This window comes from Moschus berezovskii, chromosome X, assembly GCF_049115385.1.
Source record: "Moschus berezovskii isolate FMDL1 chromosome X, NW_MosBer_1.0, whole genome shotgun sequence".
NCBI classification, from domain to species: domain Eukaryota; kingdom Metazoa; phylum Chordata; class Mammalia; order Artiodactyla; family Moschidae; genus Moschus; species Moschus berezovskii.
The window spans coordinates 121,979,853-122,002,287 of NC_142488.1; the positions used below are offsets into that span (position 1 = coordinate 121,979,853).

A 22,435-nucleotide genomic window follows, 5' to 3' on the forward strand; every position below is an offset into this window, starting at 1 on the left:
TATTGACCATCTGATGATGTCCATGTGTAGAGTCATCTCTTGTGTTGTTGGAAGAGGGTGTTTGCTATGACCAGTATGTTCTCTTGACAAAACTCTCTTAGTCTTTGCCCTGCTTCATCTTGTACTCCAAGGTCAAATTTGCCTGTTATTCTGGCTGTCTCTTGACTTCCTACTTTTGCATTCCAATCCCCTATGATGAAAATGACATCTTTTTTGGGTGTTAGTTCTAGAAGGTGTTGTAGGTCTTCATAGAACCAGTCAGCTTCAGCTTCTTCAGCATCAGTGGTTGGGGCATAAACTTGGATTACTCTGATATTGAATGGTTTGCCTTGGAAACGAACTGAGATCATTCTGTCATTTTTGAGATTGCACCCAAGTACTGCATTTCAGACTCTTTTGTTGACAATGATGGTTACTCCATTTCTTCTAAGGGATTCTTGCCCACAGTAGTAGATATAATGGTCATCTGAGTTAAATTGGCCCTTTCCCATTATTCACTTTGTTCATTAATTCCTAAGATGTCGATGTTCACTCTTGCCATCTCCTGCTTGACCATGTCCAGTTTACCTTGATTCAAGGACCTAACTTTCCTGGTTCCTATGCGATATTGTTCTTTACAGTTCAGACTTAACTTTCACCACCAGACACATCCACAAGTGAGCAACGTTTCTGCTTTAGCCCAGCCACTTCATTCTTTCTGGAACTATTAGTAATTGCCCTCCACTCTTCACCAGTAACATGTTGGACAAATTCCAACCTGGGGAGCTCATTTTCTGGCATCGTATCTTTTTACCTTTTCCTATTGCCCATGGAGTTCTAGAGGCAAGAATACTACAGTGTGTTGCCATTTTCCTCCTCCAGTGGGCCACAATTTGTCAGAACTCTCCACTAAGATCCATCTGTCTTCAGTGGCGGCCCTGCATGGCATGGCTCATAACTTCACTGAATTATGCAAGCACCTTCACCACAACAAGGCTGTGATCCACGAAGGGGGCAAGTAGCACTGGGGATGTCAATTTGCTCAAGCAATGAAACTACATTGGTATAACACCTGAAATTGAAATCACCACCTGGTCAAGCTAATGAAAATACACTGTCATTCTCCAAGACCATCTGTTTTCTGCACAGGCCAAATAGGCTACTTTAATGGGAGTATGGCGTAATCATCACTCCTGCATGTTTGTAGCCCTTGATGGTGCTGCAAATCTCTGAACTCCACTCAAGTATGTGCAAGGCTTTTGGTTTACTATATTTCTAGATAGAGGCAATTCTAATTGCTTCCATTTGGCCATCCCTACCAAAATAGCCCTCACTCTGGAGGTCTGTTGTGGAGTCTGCCAGTTGCTGAATATGTCTATCTTAATTTTGCATTCTAGAACTGTGTAGATAATCATGGGATTGGTTTGGGTACACACCAGCCCCAATGGAGATGAGCCTGAGCTGAAATTTCATTGATCCCTTGACCTCCATAAGCTCCTACTATGACTGATGGACCATAGTGACACTTGGGCATCTTGGAATTAGTGTGAGATCAGAGCCAGTGTCCAATAGTCACCAAAAGGTATTCTCCTAATTCAAAATCACACTGACTAAAAACTCTATGTCCCTTTCAGGAAGGCTGGGAAACAGACTAACATATATTTTAGTAAAGTGTACCGAGGCATGATGGACACCTACTTCTGGATTTGAAAACGTACTCCAAAGCTACAGTTAACAAAACTATGTGGTACTAGCATAAGGATAGACACATAGATCAGTGAAATAGAATTAACAGTATAGAAATAAACCCATAAATCTATTCATGGACATAAATCCCAAAGAGTGGAAAACAGAAACCTGTACAGGAATGTCCATCACAGCGTTATTCCCAGTATGCACAAAGGAGAAGTCACCAAATGTCCATCCACTGCCTATTGGATACAAAACATATGTAGTCTAGCCATAAGGTGGAATACTATTCAACCAGGAAAAGGAAAGAAGTACTGATTCATGCTACTGATTCATTCATATGTGCATGAACCTTATGCTCAGTGACAGAAGGCCACATATTTATTGTTGCCTCTATCTCTAGGAAGTCTCCAGAATAGGCAAAGGGCTGTGGACAGGAAGCTGATGAGTGGTTGCCTGAGGACTATGGGGTGGGGTGGGGTAGGGGAAACTGCAGGAGGGGGCAGTGGGGAGTGATTGCCTGGCCAGGTACAGGGCTCTCTCTTTGCAGTGGTGCCAACATTTTGGAACTGGATACAGTCATGATGGTGGCCCAGCACCACCAGTGTATAATTGGTGCCACTGGGTGGTATGCTGCCTTTTCTGTACAAAGCTCCCATGCAGTGGAAAGGGAGAGTTTCGACAAAGAGAGGGTCCAGTGGGTAGGGTGAGCAGGATCGTGCCAGCGTCATTTCTTTGCTGGCCCAGGCCCATGGGGGTTGGGTGGAGGGAGTGGGGAGCACGAGAAAGAAATGACCTCACAGGGTCTATGTGTCACAGAGCATGCATTCCGACCAATGAGGCGCCGGCCAGTGGTTTCTAGGATATGGAGTAGAGATATGAGAGCAACAGTTGTCTTGAGAGGTTGGAACCAACTGGTTCATCTCACCGTATCTCATCTCATTGCACCTCATCTCATCGCACCCTATCCCACCTCACCTCTTCCCACTGCAATGAAGAGCGAGGCCTTGGAGAAAGCGGGCCCAACAGCCAATATGCCGGAGAAAAGGGGCCATCAGAGGTCGTTTGGTCACCACTCCCGCACCACCCGAGCTGAGCTGTCCTCTGTGAGCCACATGGAGCACCTTCTGCGCAAAGGCCGCTATGCCCAGCGCGTGAGCTCATCTGCACCAGTCTTCCTAGCAGCAATCATTCAGGACCTGATGTCCAAGGTCCTGGAGCTGGCAGGCAACGAGGCCCAGAATAGTGGTCAGAGTCACATCACCCCCAAGTTGGTGGACATGATGGTCCACAACAATGCTCTGTTCAGCAGCTTTTTGGGGATGACAACCATCTCCCTGGTGGCCCCGGGTCCACACTAGCTGCCCAACTACACCTGGGTCCCCAGTGCCCAGCCCCTGGCCCCCGGATAGGCCTCCTCCGGCTGTCCAGTGCCAGGCCTGCTCACCGACTGATTGCACAGGCCGGTGCCTTGGGCCCAGTAATGTCAAATCAATAAAGTGTTTCAAGACATCCTTGTGTGCTTCAGTCACTTGGTCTGGAAGGTGGTGGTGGGACACGCTTTGTTGGAGGGATGGAAGTCGGGGGTCTGGTTGGAGCAGAGAGGGAGTGTTGCGGGTGTGGGTGGAGTCGGGGATGGCAGGCAGAGAGAAGTCGCTCATGGTGTGGCCCTGGGTGGGAGAGGCTGGCTGCAGCAGAGGTGGAGGTGGAGTGGGATCTCGGGGGAGGCGAGGGAACGGAAGGCTCCCCCATTGGCTCTGAGCAAGTGGGAGCCAGGCCAAGTCCACAGAGGGACGGGGTCCTGGTGGTGACGCTCAGGACTGTGAGGGCAGTATTGTAATAGGGCAAAGACGGCAAGATGACGGACAAAGCCATGGCACGGGATGCAGGGGTGGGTGGACGGTGTGCTTGACATGAATTCCCATGGGGGCTAGACAGTAAGACTGTGGTGGGATGGGGATTGGGGTGGGTGGGACACAACTAGCACGTATGCAAAGCCAGAATCAGGGTCACGTGGGGTTGAGTTAACTTTTTGGTCATGTTCCTTTAGAGATGCCAGGCGATGCCCTGCTTGGAGACCTGCATAAAAAAGGTCACCTAGCAACGGCGGGCCATGCCACCACCCTCAATTTGCATACATGATATTTGCGGGGCCAGGCTCCGCCTCCAGCGACTTGATTTGCATATCACCGTGGAAATGGACCTTTAGCTTAGAAAGCTGGAGTAGTAACCATGTCTGAGACCCACGTTTTAAAATTAATGCTATTTCTTTATGCCTTAGGTAGTTTGGATTTGATTAGTAAGAAATTTTATACCTACTGCTGCTTCCCTGATATGGTACTAGCCTTTTACTGACCTTTTATTTCTTCATTTTAAATAATGAGAACAAAATACCTGCCAACCATTTCAGAATAATGATTAGAAGAATTAGAAACATATATGATATCTATATAATATACAACATAAAAGATATTTTTTAAATATGCAAAAACATGCTGTTTAGTTGCTCAGTCATGTCTCTTTGCAACTCCATGGACTGTAGGCTGCCAGTATCCTCTGTCTATGAAATTTACCAGGCTAGAATACTAGAGCAGGTTTCCATTTCCTTCCCCACAAAAGGATTGAACCTGCTTCTCTTGCATTGACAGGGGGATTCTTTACCACTGAGCCACCAGGGAAGCCCATATGAAAATATCAGTTCAGTTCAGTTCAGTCGCTCAGTCGTGTCCAACTCTTTGTGACCCCATGAATCACAGCATGCCAGGCCTCCCTGTCCATCACCAACTCCCGGAGTTCACTCAAACTCATGTCCATCCAGTTGGTGATGCCATCCAGCCATCTCATTCTCTGTCATCCCCTTCTCCTCCTGCCCCCAATCTCTCCCAGCATCAAAGTCTTATCCAGTGAGTCAACTCTTCACATGAGGTGGCCAGAGTATTGGAGTTTCAGCTTTAGCATCAGTCCTTCCAATGAACACCCAGGATTGATCTCCTCTAGAATGGACTGGTTGGATCTCCTTGCAGTCCAAGGGACTCTCAAGAGTCTTCTCCAGCACCACAGTTCAAAAGCATCAATTCTTCAGTGATCAGCTTTCTTCACAGTCCAACTCTCACATCCATACATGACCACGGGAAAAACCATAGCTTTGACTAGACGGACCTTTGTTGGCAAAGTAATGTCTCTGCTTTTTAATATGCTATCTAGGTTGGTCATAACATTCCTTCCAAGGAGTAAGTGTCTTTTAATTTCATGGCTGCAATCAGCATCCACGGTGATTTTGGAGCCCCCAAAAATAAAGTCTGACACTGTTTCCACTGTTTCTCCATCTATTTCCCATGAAGTGATGGGACCAGATGCCATGATCTTTGTTTTCTGAATGTTGAGCTTCAAGTCAACCTTTTCACTCTCCTCTTTCACTTTCATCAGGAGGCTTTTGAGTTCCTCTTCACTTTCTGCCATAAGGGTGGTGTCATCTGCATATCTGAGATTGTTGATATTTTTCTCCCAGCAATCTTGATTCCAGCTTGTGCTTCTTCCAGCCCAGCGTTCCTCATGATGTACTCTGCATATAAGTTAAATAAGCAGGGTGACAATATACAGCCTTGACTTTCTCCTTTTCCTATTTGGAACCAGTCTGTTGTTCCAAGTCCAGTTCTAACTGTTGCTTCCTGACCTGCATACAGGTTTCTCAAGAGGCAGGTCAGGTGGTCTGGTATTCCCATCTCTTTCAGAATGTTCCACAGTTTATTGTGATCCACACAAAGGCTTTGGCATAGTCAATAAAGAGAAATAAATGTTTTTCTGGAACTCTCTTGCTTTTTCCATTTTCTGACGGATGTTGGCAATTTGATCTTTGGTTCCTCTGCTTTTTCTAAAACCAGCTTGAACATCTGGAAGTTCATGGTTAACATATTACTGAAGCCTGGCTTGGAGAATTTTGAGCATGACTTTACTAGCGTGTGAGATGAGTGCAATTGTACGGTAGTTTGAGCATTCTTTGCATTACCTTTCTTTGGGATTGGAATGAAAACTGACCTTTTCCAGTCCTGTGGCCACTGCTGAGTTTTCCAAATTTGCTGGCATATTGAGTGCAACACTTTCACAGCATCATCTTTCAGGATTTGAAATAGCTCAACTGTAATTCCATCACCTCAACTAGCTTTATTCATTGTGATGCTTTCTAAGCCCCACTTGACTTCACATTCCAAGATGTCTGGCTCTAGGTGAATGATCACACCATCGTGATTATCTTGGTCGTGAAGATCTTTTTTTGTACAGTTCTTCTGTGTATTCTTGCCACCTCTTCTTAATATCTTCTGCTTCTATATAAAAGTATAGTTGTGCTAAAATAAGAATTTGCTTAGTAGTAAGGGTAGTTCTGTATGCAGTCCATGGCACTGTGTTATATCTTTTTATTTTCTTACATTATGCAATAAAACCACCTCTTTTGGAGCCCAGTTCTATGAATTTAGCACATGTATACATATGTGCACCTACCACCACATTCAGGACATGTAACAGCTCCATCAACTCAGAAAGTCCCTGATCTGGTTCTGTGGTCCCTGTTTCAGAGCTTGCTTTTTGTTAAAATAATGTTTGTTAAATAGAGCCCTGGGTGGGGAGTTGGATAGTGAGCCAAAATTCAACAAAGACTGCAAGGGAAAGTGTTATGAAAAAGTTTATTACTCATAAGACCTGGAGGAGGTACAAAGCACTCCTGGAGGGCTGCACAGGAAGTCAAAATGGGGTATAGTCAGGGAAGGCAGCAGGATCTGGGATTTATAGCTTTTATTAGGTCCCATAGGTTAAGTGTTTCTAGGGTTCCCTGGATAAGGCCAAACTGGTCAATTCAAAACAAACAAACAAAAAAAAATCAGCAAAGTTTTGGTAAGCTCTGTGGAATTCTATCTAAGGGACCCATAAGAGGAAGGAGCTGGGAGGTAGAAGAGAGTGTTAAATCATCCGGGCCTTTGGGGAAGTCATATCAGTTACTCTTTCTTATGAGTCTACTGACTGTCATCCAGGGCATGTACTTGGGGATAGATTAGTGTCCACCCAAGGACCCTACAGGCCCCTTAGCCACACAAAAAGAACACAATATTATAGAGTACTTTAAACTCTCAATAGTTGTCAAACTCTTTCAGACCTACTCCTTGACAGCCAGTGCTCTGTTCTCCATCTCAAAAAAACCTACCTTTCACATATGTCTTATAAGTGGATTCATTAAGTCTGTCAGCTTTTGAGGCTGGCTGCTGTCACTAAATATACTGCTTTTGAGGTTCATTGAGATTGTTGTGTGTATCAGCAGTTATGTTCTATTGTTGAGTAGTATTCCATTGTGTGGATGTACCACAGTCTGTTTAACCCTTGGTCTATTGTAGGACATTTTGGTTGTTTCTAGGTTTTTGGCAATTTTGAATAAAGCAGATATGAACATTCATGGATAAGTTTTTATTTGAACATAAATTTTCATTTCTCTAGGGTATATACCCTGGAGAAGGAAATGGCAGCCCACTCCAGTGTTCTTGCCTGGATAATCCCAGGGACGGGGGAGCCTGGTGGGCTGCTGTCTATGGGGTCGCACAGAGTCAGACACGACTGAAGCAACTTACCAGCAGTAGCAGCAGCAGGGTATATACCCAGGAGTTGACTGACTGATTCATATGAAAATGTTCCTCAGGTCTCTTCACAAATAACTTCATCCTCATGCCCTAGGGGCAGCCACTGTTTTTATGTTTTTCACCACATGTTGGTTTTACTTGTTTTAGAACTTCAAATAATGGAGTCATACATGTAAGTACTTTCAGTGAAGCTTCTTTTGAAAGGCACTGAAACCTGGTATGCCATGTTCCCAGCTTCCCAAGATGTGGTCCACTGATCAGTGGGCTAGCAGCTACTGAAGACAACACAGCCTTGGTGCAATGAATCCCAGGCTAGCCCAGCCTACAATTTTGTCCACAGTAATCTGCCTTGCCACAACAGAAGGGTCCATGAAGTACACATAGGCGACACCTCTATACCACATAGCTCTGATGACCAGTAGTTCACTGCTGTGGTCCATAAGGTGTCTCCTACATGAGACCACTTCTTCAAAATCAGGAAATGTAACTGACCTACTTAATACATAGAAATAAACACAGAGAACTGGCAAACTGAAGAAAAGATAAATATGTTCTATACGAAGAACAAGACAGAATGTCAGAAAAAGAACTAAACAAACTGGACATAAAAAAAATCCACTCAGTAAAGAGTTCAAGGTAATGATCATAAAGATGCTCAATGAATTTGGGACAAGAATTGATAAACATAGTGAGAATTTTAACAAAGAGTTAAAAACTATAAAGCAGAACCAAATAAAGATGGAAAATTCTGTAAATGAAATGTTAAAATACTGTCAAAGGAATGAACAAAAGAGTAGATGATACAGAGGAACAGATCTGTGAGCTGGAAGGCATAGTAATGGAAATCATCTAGCTGAAGAGAAAAAGAGAATTTGATAAAATGAGGATATTTTAAAAGAACCCTGGGACAGCATCAAGTGTACAAATATTCACATCATATGGGTCAAAAAGGACAAGAAATACGAAGCTTCAGTTATAAAAGATACATTAGTTCTTGAGATTTGCTGTAGAGCATATAGCCTATAATTAACAATACTGTATTGTATACTTTAAATTTTACTAAAAGGGAAGATCTTTTGTTAAACATCATTACAAAATAATAATAACAACAGTAATAAAGAGGGAAGGAGGGAACTATAAATCAAATCCCATATGATTATAGAGAGGGATTAGATCTGGTAGACAGAGTGCTTGAAAAACTATGGACGGAGCTTTGTAACATTGTACAGGAGGTGGTGACCAAAGCCATCCCAAAGAAAAAGAAATATAGGAAGGCAAAGTGGTTGTCTGAGGAGACCTTATAAATAGGTGAGAAAAGAAGAGAAATGAAAGACAAAAGGAAAAGAGAAAGATATACCCAACTGAATGCAGAATTCCAAAGAATGGCAAGGAGGGATAAGAAAACCTTCTTAAGTGATCACTGCAAAGAAATAAAGGAAAACAACAGAATGAGAAAGACTAGAGACCTTTTCAAGAAAATCAGAGATACCAAGGGAACATTTCATGCAAAGATGGGCTCAATAAAGGACAAAAATGGTATGGACCTAACAGAAGCAGAAGATATTAAGAAGAGGTGGCAAGAATACACAGAAGAATTGTACAAAAAAGGTCTTAATGACCCAGATAATCACTCAGATAGAGCCAGGCATTTTGGAGTATGAAGTCAAGTGGGCCTTAGGAAGCATTACTACAAACAAAGCTAGTGGAGGTGATGGAATTCCAGCTGAACTATTTAAAATCCTAAAAGATGATGCTGTGAAAGTGCTGTGCCAGAAAATCTGGAAAATTCAGCAGTGGCCACAGGACTGGAAAAGGTCAGTTTTCATTCCAATCCCCAAAAAGGGCAATGTCAAAGAATGTTCAAATTGCCGTACAACTGCACTCATTTCACACGCTAGCAAGATTAGGCTCAAAATCCTTCAAGCTAGGTTTCAGCAATATGTGAACCAAGAATCTCCAGATGTACAAGCTGGACTTAGAAAAGCTAGAGGAACCAGAGTTCAAATTACCAACATCCACTGGATCATCAAAAAAAAAAAGAGGGGAATTCCAAAAGAAATCTACTTCTACTTTATTGACTATGCTAAAGATTTTGTGTCAATCACAAAAAATAACTGGAAAATTCTTCAAGAGATGGGAATACCAGACCACCTGATCTGCCTCCTGAGAAACCTGTATGCAGGACAAGAAGCAGCAGTTAGTAGTGGACATGGAACAATGGACTGGTTCCAAATTGGGAAAGGAATATGTCAAGGCAGCATATTGTCACCCTGCTTATTTAACATATGCAGAGTGCGTGCATGCATGCTAAGTTGCTTCAGTTGTGTCCAACTCTGTGTGACCCCATGGATTGTAGCCCGCCAGGCTCCTCTGTCCATGGGATTCTCCAGGCAAGAATACTGGAGTGGGTTGCCATTATATCATGTGAAATGCCAGGCTGGATGAATTACAAGTTGGAATCAAGATTGCCAGAGAAATATCAATAACTTCAGGTATTCAGATTAAACCACTTCAATGGCAGAAAGCAAAGAGGAACGAAAGAGACTCTTGATGAAGGTGAAAGAGAAGAGTGAAAAAGTTGGCTTAGGCCTCAACATTCAAAAAACGAAGATCATGGCAACTGGTCCCATCATTTCATGGCAAATAGAAGGGGAAAAAGTGGAAACAGTGACAGATTTTATTTTCTTGGGCTACAAAATCACTGTGGACAGTGGCTGCAGCCATGAAATTAAAAGACACTTGCTCCTTGGAAGAAAATCTATGGCAAACCTAGACAGTGCAATAAAACGTAGAGACATCACTTTGCCAACAAAAGTCCTATGTATAGTCAAAGTTATGTTTTTTCCAGTAGTAGTGTATGGATGTGAGAGTTGGACCCTAAAAAATGCTGAGCATGGAGGAATTGATGCTTTCTAACTGTGGTGCTGGAAAAGACTCTTGAGAGTCCCTTGGACAGCAAGGACATCAAACCAATCTATCCTAAAGCATATCAACCCTGAATATTCATTGGAAGGACTGATGCTGAAACTGAAGCTCCAAGACTTTGGCCACAGAATGTGAAGAGCCGACTCATTGAAAAAGACCCTGATGTTGGAAAAGATTGAGGGCAGGAGGAAAAGGAGGAGAGAGAGGATGAGATGGTTGAATGGCATGATCAACTCAATGGACAGGAGTTTAAGCAAATTCTGGGAGATATTGAAGGACAGGGAAGCCTGATGTGCTGCAGTCCATGGATCACAAAGAGTCAGACTCAACTGAGTGACTGAACAGCAGCATATTTTCTGGGGTCTTACTGTAAACTGAAAATCTATGATCTAAATCAGACATTTGAAAACTAATATATTAACAGTAATACTTTCCCATCCATATTACTCAGTATTTTCTCTATTTAAAATATACAGTCATCTGTCTTTATATCTGGATACTATGTAAATAGCACATCCTGTTTCATTTTATTTTGTGGCAAATTTGATTTTGTAAATGGCATAAAGCCTAGGTTCTTTGGCTATCCAGATTTCATTGATTTCTTGGTTTCTTTCCTTAGCTGCATGCTCTAAAGCTCCAGTCAGTTTAGGGCAAAACATTCTATTCGAGGATGGATCAGTTCAGTTCAGTAGCTCAGTAGTGTCCAACTCTTTGTGACCCCATGGAATGCAACACGCCAGGCTTCCCTGTCCATCACCAACTCCCAGAACCTGCTCAAACTCATGTCCATTGAGTTGGTGACGCCATCCAACCATCTCATCCTCTAGCGTCCCCTTCTCCTCCTGCCTTTAATCTTTTCCAGAACCAGGGTCTTTTCCAATGAGTCAGTTCTTCACATCAGGTGGCCAAAAGCTGAAACTCCAAAGTTTCAGTTTCAGCATCAGTCCTTGCAATGAATATTCAGGACTGATTTCCTTTAGGATGGACTGGTTGGATCTCCTTGCAGTCCAAGGGACTCTCAAGAGTCTTCTCCAGCACCACAGTTTAAAAGCATCAATTCTTCACTGCCGAGCTTTCTTTAATGGTCCAACTCTTACATCCATTCATGACTACTGGAAAAACCATAGCTTTGAACTTTGTCAGCAAAGTAATGTCTCTGGTTTTTAATATGCTGTCTAGGTTAGTCATAGCTTTTCTTCCAAGGAGCAAGTGTCTTTTAATTTCATGGCTGCAGTCACCATCTGCAGTGGTTTTGGGAGCTCAAAAAAATAAGGTCTGTAACTGTTTCCATTGTTTCCCCATCTATTTGCTACGAAGTGATGGGACTGGATGCCATGATCTTAGTTTTCTGAATGTTGTGTTTTAAGCCAATTTTTTCACTCTCCTCTTTCACTTTCATCAAGAGGCTCTTTAGTTCCTCTTCATTTTCTGCCATAACGGTGGTGTCATCTGCATATCTGAGGTTATTGATATTTCTCCCAGCAATCTTGATTCCAGCTTGTGCTTCATCCCGCCCAGCATTTTGCATGATGTACTCTGCATATAAGTTACATAAGCAGGGCAACAATATACAGCTTTGATGTACTCCTTTCCCAACCTGGAACCAATCCATTCCATGTCTGGTTCTAAATGTTGCTTCTTGACCTGCATACAGATCTCTCAGGAGGCAGGTAAGGTGGTCTAATATTCCCATCTCTTTAAGAATTTTCCACAGTTTGTTGTGATCCACACAGTCAAAGGCTTTAACACAGTCAATAAAGCAGAAGTAGATGCTTTTCTGGAACTCTCTTGATTTTCCTATGGTCCAGCAGATTTTGGCAATTTGATCTCTGGTTCCTCTGTCCTTTATAAATCCAGCTTGAACGTTTGGAAGTTCATGGTTCACATATTACTGAAGCCTGGCTTGGAGAATTTTGAGCATTACTTTGCCAGCTTGTGAGATGAATGCAGTCGTGAGGTAGTTTGAACATTCTTTGGCATTGCCTTTTTTGGGGCTGGAATGAAAACTGACCTTTTCCAGTCCTGTGGCCACTGCTGAGTTTTCCAAATTTGCTGGTGTATTGAGTGCAGCACTTTAACAGCATCATCTTTTAGGATTTGAAATAGCTCAACTGGAATTCCAACCAGTCCATCCTAAAGGAGATCAGTCGTGGGTATTCTTTGGAAGGACTGATGCTGAAGGTGAAACTCCAATACTTTGGCCACCTCATGCGAAGAGATGACTCATTAGTAAAGACCTTGATGCTGGGAGGGATTGGGGGAAGGAGGAGAAGGGGACGACAGAGGATGAGATGACTGGATGGCATCACCGACTCGATGGACGTGAGTTTGGGTAAACTCCAGGAGTTGGTGATGGACAGGGAGGCCTGGCGTGCTGAGATTCATGGGGTCGCAAAGAGCTGGACACGACTGAACTACTGAACTGAACTGAACTGGAATTCCAGTTCCATGATGGATAGGTGTGTATTAAGTGATGGAAAGAGGAGCCAGAAGAACAGTCATCATTGTGGTTTTCTTCTTCTTAGTCCTGTAACTTTTTCTTGCTCAAATTGGAATTTATAAACCTGAAAACTTACTTCATGTCTTGGACAAAGATCATTTTGAAAGTAAAGATGCATAAGAGAATGATGAGGCCTCTGGAGACATCTCATGGGAAATACAGGGTTATTTTCTCAGGGATGCCTGTGAGGAAAACAATAAAGCAGTAATCCATACTCTATAATGGGGTTGAAATGAAAAATACTAAAACAAAGAATAAATGCCAAATGACACACCAGTTCTTTAGTCTTTTGGTGACTTTTGTATTCCTGAATGCTATGGATTGAATTGTGTCCCCACCCTAATAAAACCTCAATGTGATTGTATTTGGAGACGATACCTTTGCAAAGTAAGTTGCCAAATGTCATGATGGTAGGGCCGTCATGATGGGGTTAGTGCCCTTTTAACAGAAGGCAACAAAAGGATCTCTCTCTCTTTCTCTCTCCCCTTCCCTCCCTCTCTTGTCTCTGTCTCTCACTGTCTCTCTTTCTCCCATTTAAAGACATACAGTGAGAAGGCAGATGTCTACAATATAGGAAGAGTGTTTGCACCAGAAACCTCCTATACTAGCACCTTGATCTGAAACTTCTAGTCTCCAGATATGTAAGAAAATAAATTATTGTTGTTTAATCCAGCTAGTTTATGGTATTTTGTTATAGAAGCCTCAGCAGACCTAGATATAGAATAAGAATTGCGCTGGGCTTTTGTATTCATTTAATGCTTATAAATATGAAGCCCAAGCATGGTTTAGTGGGTTTTTTTCTAATGTCTCAAGCAAAAGATAGTAGTTGTATATGCATTTTCCATTGTAAAACTTGAAAACACAGAGAATAAAATATTACAGTTTCTATCCCTACCTTTAAACAATGTGCTTATTGTTTGAATAAGTTTGAATAAGCACCAGTTCCATATTAAATACAACATAGTGTACCAGAGAGACACATCCAGTAGGAAAAAAATTCCCTTGGGAATTCTGTACTGGTTGAGATGATAAGCTAGTCCTTATCATGTAACAATCTTTATCTCCTTGTATTTAACACTATGACTTTTACTCTCTTAAAATAACAATGTTGCTTTAGCTATAGCTATTTCTCCCCTTATTATCAATTCAGAAAGAAGAATTTATCTTTTTATGACCTTTGCCTATCACTAGCTGTCTTTTTCGGAGAAGGCAATGGCAACCCACTCCAGTACTCTTGCTTGGGAAATCCCACGGGCGGGGTCGCACAGAGTCGGACATGACTGAAGCGACTTAGCAGCAACAGCAGCTGTCTTTTCGGATGTTTAAAAATTATTTACTATGATAAGGGAAACTGCTGATGAGAGTTTACTTGGGAAAAAGCAGATAACATTGTATATACAATATTATCTTTTTATCTTCTGTTTTTTTTAAGAACTTTATTTTTTAGGGCAATTTTATGTTCACAATATCATGATCTTTTCATGAAATGACCAGATAGCCTTTCTTTCCCACTAAGAGATGGATTAAATTTTTTATTTGTCTGCTTTTATTATAAAAGTGAGGTATATTATGAGGAAACTTAGGAAATACAGAAAATGTAAAAACCCACCAACAATACCACCACTTAGGAATGTTGTCAACTTTTTGATGTAGATCTTTCAAGTATTTTTCTAAATTTCTTTTAATGGGATTATATTCTATAGGATCTAAACTTGTTAAAACTCTAAATAGATACTACTATCAAATTCCCTTTCAAGGGTATGTCAATAATACACACAACTAGCATATCAAAGTGCTCATAATTTCATGATTTCATGTTGGTTAATCCAAAATGGAGTACTGCACCTTATTTGTTACCAATGTAACAAGAAAACATTACTCATCAATGTTTAATTTGGTATAACTTTGATTTCCAGTAATGTTGAACATTTTGGCACATTTATTAGACATTTGTGTTTCTTATTCTGTCAGCTTTATATTACTATATTTTGCCTAATTGGAAAAAGTAAATGATTTTGTTATGGATTTCAAAGAGCTCTTATACATTGTACTATTAGCTCTTTGTTAAGATTATGCAAATAGTTTTTGTAGTTTGACTCAACATTAATTGTAGCAATTTTTGATGTCCATAGGCTTAATTTTTTTATTTAATCAAATCTAGAACTCTTTTCCTTATGGCTCCTGTTTTTGAATAATAATAATAATTAGAGACTTATTTTCCACCACAGTATAAATCACTTTCATTTTGTATAGTCAAATGGATAAGTTCTTTTTGTTTTTGAAAATTTCTATTGCTATTATTCCTAAACAGGAAAAATTTTAGATTAGCAACACCCATATTTTCCTTTATATTTTATTATTTTTGATAGACTAAAGTCTTTTAAATCTTTTAGAAAAAAATTTTAGTTTATAGAGTAATTGTCAGAAAGAAAAGACTTCCCACATACCTCCCCTCTCTCCTCCCTCCATCCCATTCACACTCAATTTCTACTATTATTGACATTTTGCATTTGTGTAATACATTTGTTTTAATTGATGAATCATGTTAATATATTATTATTAACTAAAGTCCACAGTTTTTATTAGGATTCACTCTTTATGATGTACAGTTCTATGGATTTTGATGCATACATAATGTTATATGTTTACCATTATATATATAAAATAGCACAGGAAACTCTACTCAATACTCTGTAATGGCCTATGTGGGGAAAGAATCTAAAAAACAATGGATATATGTATAATTGATTCACTTTGCTATACACCTGAAACTAACACATTGTGAATTGACTACAGGCCAATAAAAACTTTAAAAAAACATAATGGAAACAAAGAAAAAAAAATGTCACCTCCTCTTGGAAGCCTTCCATGACATACCCTACCTTCAGTTCAGTTCAGTTCAGTTCAGTCGCTCAGTCGTGTCCGACTCTCTGCAACCCCATGAATCACAGCACGCCAGGCCTCCCTGTCCATCACCAACTCCCGAAGTTCACTCAAACTCATGTCCACAGAGTCGGTGATGCCATCCAGCCATCTCATTCTCTTCCGTCCCCTTCTCCTCCAGCCCCCAACCTTTCCCAGCATCAGAGTCTTTTCCAGTGAGTCAACTCGTCGTATGAGGTGGCCAAAGTATTGCAGTTTCAGCTTCAGCATCAGTCCTTCCAATGAACACCCAGGATAGATCTCCCTTAGAATGGACAGGTTGGATCTCGTTGTGGTACAAGGGACTCTCAAGAGTCTTCTCCAACACCACAGTTCAAAAGCATCAATTCTTCGGCTATCAGCTCTCTTCACAGTCCAACTCTCACATCCATACATGACCACGGGAAAAACCATAGCCTTGACTAGACGGACCTTGGTTGGCAAAGTAATGTCTCTGCTTTTTAATATACTATCAAGGTTGGTCATAACTTTCCTTCCAAGGAGTAAGCATCTTTTAATTTCATGGCTGCAGTCAGCATCTGCAGTGATTTTGGAGCCCAAAAAAATAAAGTCTGACACTGTTTCCACTGTTTTTCCATCTATGTCCCATGAAGTGATAGGACCAGATGCCATGATCTTTGTTTTCTGAATGTTGAGCTTCAAGCCAACATTTTCACTCTCCTCTTTCACTTTCATCAAGAGGCTTTTGAGTTCCTCTTCATTTTCTGCCATAAGGGTAGTGTCATCTGCATATCTGAGGTTATTGATATTTCTCCCAGCAATCTTGATTCCAGCTTGTGCTTCTTCCAGCCCAGCGTTCCTCATGATGTACTCTGCATATAAGTTAAATAAGCAAGGTGACAATATACAGCCTTGACGCATTCCTTTTCCTATTTGGAACCAGTCTGTTGTTCCATGTACAGTTCTGACTGTTGCTTCCTGACCTGCATACAGGTTTCTCAAGAGACAGGTCAGGTGGTCTGGGATTCCCATCTCTTTCAGAATGTTCCAGTTTATTGTGATCCACACAGTCAAAGATTTTGGCATAGTCAATGAAGCAGAAATAGATGCTCTTCTGGAACTCTCTTGCTTTCTCCATGATCCAGCGGATGTTGGCAATTTGATCTCTGGTGCCTCTGCCTTTTCTAAAACCTGCTTGAACATCTGGGAGTTCACAGTTCACATATTGCTGAAGCCTGGCTTGGAGAATTTTGAGCATGACTTTACTAGCATGTGAGATGAGTGCAATTGTGCGGTAGTTTGAGCATTCTTTGACATTGCCTTTCTTTGGGATTGGAATGAAGACTGACCTTTTCCAGTCCTGTGGCCACTGCTGAGTTTTCCAAATTTGCTGGCATATTGAGTGCAGCACTTTCACAGCATCATCTTTCAAGATTTGAAATAGCTCAACTGGAATTCCATCACCTCCACTAGCTTTGTTCGTAGTGATGCTTTCTAAGGCCCACTTGAATTCACATTCCAAGATGTCTGGCTCTAGGTCAGTGATCACATTATCGTGACTATCTTGGTCATGAAGATCTTTTTTGTACAGTTCTTCTGTGTATTCTTGCCACCTCTTCTTAATATCTTCTGCTTCTGTTAGGTCCATACCATTTCTGTCCTTTATCGAGCCGATCTTTTCATGAAATGTTCCCTTGGAATCTCTAATTTTCTTGAAGAGATCTCTTGTTTTTCCTTTTCTTTTGTTTTCCTCTATTTCTTTGCATTCACTGAGGAAGGCTTTCTTATCTCTCATTGCTATTCTTTGGAACTCTGCATTCAGATGCTTATATCTTTCCTTTTCTCCTTTGCTTTTCACTTCTCTTCCCTTCACAGCTCTTTGTAAGGCCTCCTCAGACAGCCATTTTGCTTTTTGCATTTCTTTTCCATGGGGATGGTCTTGGTCCCTGTCTCCTGTACAATGTAAGGAACCTCCATCCAGAGTTCATCAGGCACTCTATCTATCAGATCTAGTTTCTTAAATCTATTCCTCACTTCCACTGTATAATCATAAGGGATTTGATTGAGGTCATATCTGAATGGTCTAGTGGCTTTTCCTACTTTCTTCAATTTAAGTCTGAATCTGGCAATAAGGAGTTCATGATCTGAGCCACAGTCAGCTCCTGGTCTTGTTTTTGCTAACTGTATAGAGCGTCTCCATCTTTGGCTGCAAAGAATATAATCAGTCTGATTTCGGTGTTGACCATCTGGTGATGTCCATGTGTAGAGTCTTCTCTTGTGTTGTTGGAAGAGGGTGTTTGCTATGACCAGTGCGTTCTCTTGACAAAACTCTATTAGCCTTTGCCCTGCTTCATTCCGTGCTCCAAGGCCAAATTTGCCTGTTCCTCCAGGTGTTTCTTGACTTCCTACTTTTGCATTCCAGTCCCCTATAATGAAAAGGACATCTTTTTTGGGTGTTAGTTCTAAAAGGTCTTGTAGGTCTTCATTGAACCGTTCAACTTTGGCTTCTTCAGCGTTACTGGTTGGGGCATAGGCCTGGATTACTGTAATATTGAATGGTTTGCCTTGGAAGCAAACAGAAATCACTCTGTCGTTTTTAAGATTGCATCCAAGTACTGCATTTCGGACTCTTTTGTTGACCATGATGGCTACTCCATTTCTTCTAAGGGATTCCTGCCCACAGTAGTAGATATAATGGTCACCTGAGTTAAATTCACCCATTCCAGTCCATTTTAGTTCACTGATTCCTAGAATGTCTATGTTCACTCTTGTCATCTCCTGTTTGACCACTTCCAATTTGCCTTGATTCATGGACCTAACAATCCAGGTTCCTATGCAATATTGCTCTTTACAACACCGGTCCTTGCTTCTATCACCGGTCACATCCACAACTGGGTATTGGTTTTGCTTTTGCTCCACACCTTTATTCCTTCTAGAGTTACTTCTCCACTGATCTCCAGTAGCATACTGGGCACCTAGCGACCTGGGGAATTCCTCATTCAGTATCCTATCATTTTGCCCTTTGATACTGTTCATGGGGTTCTCAAGGCAAGTATACTGAAGTGGTTTGCCATTCCCTTCTCCAGTGGACCACATTCGGCTGTGGTCCATGTGATCAGATCAACTAGTTTCCTGTGGTTATGATAACAGTACATAAATAGAGAACTTCCAGATGTTCAAGCTGGATTTAGAAATGGCAGAGGAACCAAGTATCAAATTGCCAACATCTGCTGGATCATAGGAAAATCAAGAGAGTTCCAGAAAAGCATCTACTTCTGCTTTATTGACTATGCTAAAGCCTTTGACTGTGTGGATCACAACAAACTGTGGAAAATTCTTAAAGAGATGGGAATATCAGACCACCTTACCTGCTTCCTGAGAGATCTGTATGCAGGTCAAGAAGCAACAGTTAGAACCAGACATGGAATGGATTGGTTCCAGGTTGGGAAAGGAGTATGTCAAGGCTGTATATTGTTGCCCTGCTTATGTAACTTATATGCAGAGCACATCATGCAAAATGCCAGGCTGGATGAAGCACAAGCTGGAATCAAGATTGTGGGGAGAAATATCAATAACCTCAGATATGCAGATGATACCACCTTTATGGCAGAAAATGAAGAGGAACTAAAGAGCCTCTTGATGAAAGTGAAAGAGGAGAGTGAAAAAGCTGGCTTAAAACTTAACGTTCAAAAAACTAAGATCATGGCATCCAGTCCCATCGCTTCACAACAAATAGATAGGAAAAGAATGGAAACAGTGACAGTCTATTTTCTTGGGCTTCGAAATCACTGCAGATGGTGACTGCAGCCATGAAATTAAAAGATGCTTACTCCTTGGAAGAAAAGCTATGACTAACCTAGACAGCATATTAAAAAGCAAAGACATTCCTTCACTGACAAAGGTCCATCTAGTCAAAGCTATGATTTTTCTAGTAGTCATGCATGTATGTGAGAATTGGACCATAAAGAAAGCTGAGTGCAGAAGAATTGATGCTTTTGAACTGTGGTGTTGGAGAAGACTCCTGAGAGTCCCTTGGACTGCAAGGAGATCCAGCCTAAAGGAGATCAGTCCTGGGTGTTCATTGGAAGAACTGGTGTTGAAGTTGAAACTGCAGTACTTTGGCCACCTCATGCAAAGAGCTGTCTCATTCAAAAAGACCCTGATGCTTGGAAATATTGAAGGTAGGAGGAGAAAGGGATGACAGAGGATGAGGTGGTTGGATGGCATCACCAACTCAATGGACATAGGTTTGGGTAAACTCCGGGAGTTGGTGATGGACTGAGAGGCCTGGCATGCTAGGGTTCATTGGGTCACAAAGAGTCGGACACGACTGAGTGACTGAACTGAACTGAACTAATTAAGACAGTGTGACACTCATCTTAGGGATGACAGATACATTCTCCAAATAGATCAGAACATACAGAAACAGACCCAAACTTATATGGTCATGGGATTTTTGACAAAAGTGACCAACCAATCCACTGGGGAAAGGAAGTACTTTTGTTTTGTGTTGCTTTTTAACAAATGCTGCTCAGATAGCTAGATACCCATGTGGGAAAAAAATAAAAAAGTAATCTCAAATTTTTGACAGCACATACAAAAATTCCAAGTGTAAAAACAAACTTTTTGTCATAACATACGAAAAAGTCATTTCTAGATAGATCATAGGCCTAATTGTTAAGGCAAAACCATACAGTTTTGAGAAGAAAATATAAGAAAATATTTTTGTTACAAAGTACAACAAGTCCCCTACTAATGAAGCTTCAATTTGCAAACTTTCAAAGATATGAATGTGCATGCCAGCCCCTGTATGCCAGCTGTTGTACTGTACTACTGTGCTTTTTAAGGTATTGTAGAAGAGTGTAAAGGTTGGCTTGAAGCTCAACATTCAGAAAACAAAGATCATGGCATCTGGTCCCATCACTTCATGGGACATAGATGAAAAAACAGTGGAAACAGTGTCAGACTTTATTTTTTTGGGCTCCAAAATCTCTGCAGATGCTGATTGCACCCAGGAAATTAAAAGACGCTTGCTCCTTGGAAGGAAAGTTATGACCAACCTTGATAGTATATTAAAAAGCAGAGACATCACTTTGCCAAGCAAGGTCCGTCTAGTCAAGGCTATGGTTTTTCCCGTGGTCATGTATGGATGTGAGAGTTGGACTGTGAAGAAAGCTGATCGCCGAAGAATTGATGCTTTTGAACTGTGGTGTTGGAGAAGACTCTTGAGAGTCCCTTGGACTGCAAGGAGATCCAACCAGTCCATTCTAAAGGAGATCAATCCTGGGTGTTCATTGGAAGGACTGATGCTGAAGCTGAAACTGCAATACTTTGGCCACCTCATGCGATGAGTTGACTCACTGGAAAAGACTCTGATGCTGGGAAAGGTTGGGGGCAGGAGGAGAAGGGGACGGAAGAGAATGAGATGGCTGGATGGCATCACCGACTCTGTGGACATGAGTTTGAGTGAACTTCGGGAGTTGGTGATGGACAGGGAGGCCTGGCGTGCTGTGATTCATGGGGTCGCGGAGAGTCAGACCCGACTGAGTGACTGAACTGTACTGAACTGAACTGAGAATTATTTCTTTATTTTCTGTTTGTTTTTTTATGTACATATTATTTGTATAAAAAGTATTAGAAACCAATTACATTACAGTCCAATAATGTCAGTTGTGTTAGTTGTGTACCTAGGCTAACTTTGTTGGACTTTGAACAAACTGGACTTATGAACACACTCTCAGAATGGAACTTGTTCATGTGTAGGGGACTTACTCTACATAGGCAAGAATTTCTTATATAGATCAGAGAAAACAATAACAATAGAAAACTGACAATATAGATTCTATCAAAATATTAAATTGCTGCTCATCAAAAGAATTTTTAAGAGTGAAAAAGTCATCAGCTGGGAGAAAATATTATATATAGTATGTATAAATGTGTATATGTGCTTATATAGTATTTGTTATATGCATATATAACAGGTTGTATAAAAAAATTCTACAACTCAATAATGAGTGGACAAGAAACAAATAAAAAATAGACAAAAGTTGTACATTTTATTGGAACAGTTTTTCAGTTTCTTATGAAGTCAAACATAAACACACCATATGATCCATAATCTCTCTTCAATATTTACCCAAGTAAATTGAAAACATATTCACATAAAAACATATACATGAAGTTTTAAAGTGCCTTATTATTTCCCTGTGTTGGAAACAATGTAGATGCCTTTTCAAAAAATGAATAGATAAACTAGGGTAGCATGGAATATTACTCAACATTCAAAAGGTTCAGCATAGATGAATCTTAGGGCTTCCCAGGTGTCATGAGTGGTAAAGAATCTGCCTGCCAAAGTGGGAAAGGTAAGAGACAGGGATTAAATCCCTGAGTTGGAAAGATCTCCTGGATATGGCAACTCACTCCAGTGTTCTTGCCTGGAGAATCCCATGGACAGAGAAGGCTGGTGGGCTACAGTCTTTAGGGCAGCAGAGTCGGACACAATTAAAGTGACTTAGCACAGTACAGCACAGATGAATCTTAAAAACATTTTGCTAGATGAAAGCCACACGACCACAAGAGCTACATAGTATGTGAATCCATTTATATGAAAGTTTGGAAAAGGTATAGGGACAGAAAAGAGATCTGTGGTCTCTGGAGCTGGGAGAGGGTCAAGAGTTGACTGCAAAGAGGCCATGCAAGGTAACAGAGATATTTTCAGGGTGACAGAAAAATTTTGTGTGATATTATAATTGTGGATGCATGATTATGCATTTGTTAAAACCCATATAACTGCACCCCATGGAGAGTGTCTTATTGCATGTAGATTAAAAAAATCAAC

The 22,435-nt window shown here is 41.1% G+C and overlaps 1 protein-coding gene across 1 annotated transcript; it reads left to right on the forward strand.

Annotated features, from left to right (window-relative positions):
• Positions 1 to 2,504: 2,504 nt before the first annotated feature.
• LOC129535203 (histone H2A-Bbd type 2/3-like) lies at positions 2,505 to 3,029 on the forward strand. Its single transcript, XM_055393842.2, has one exon. The coding sequence runs from the start codon at positions 2,505 to 2,507 to the stop codon at positions 3,027 to 3,029; it is 525 nt and encodes a 174-aa protein (XP_055249817.2).
• Positions 3,030 to 22,435: the final 19,406 nt, after the last annotated feature.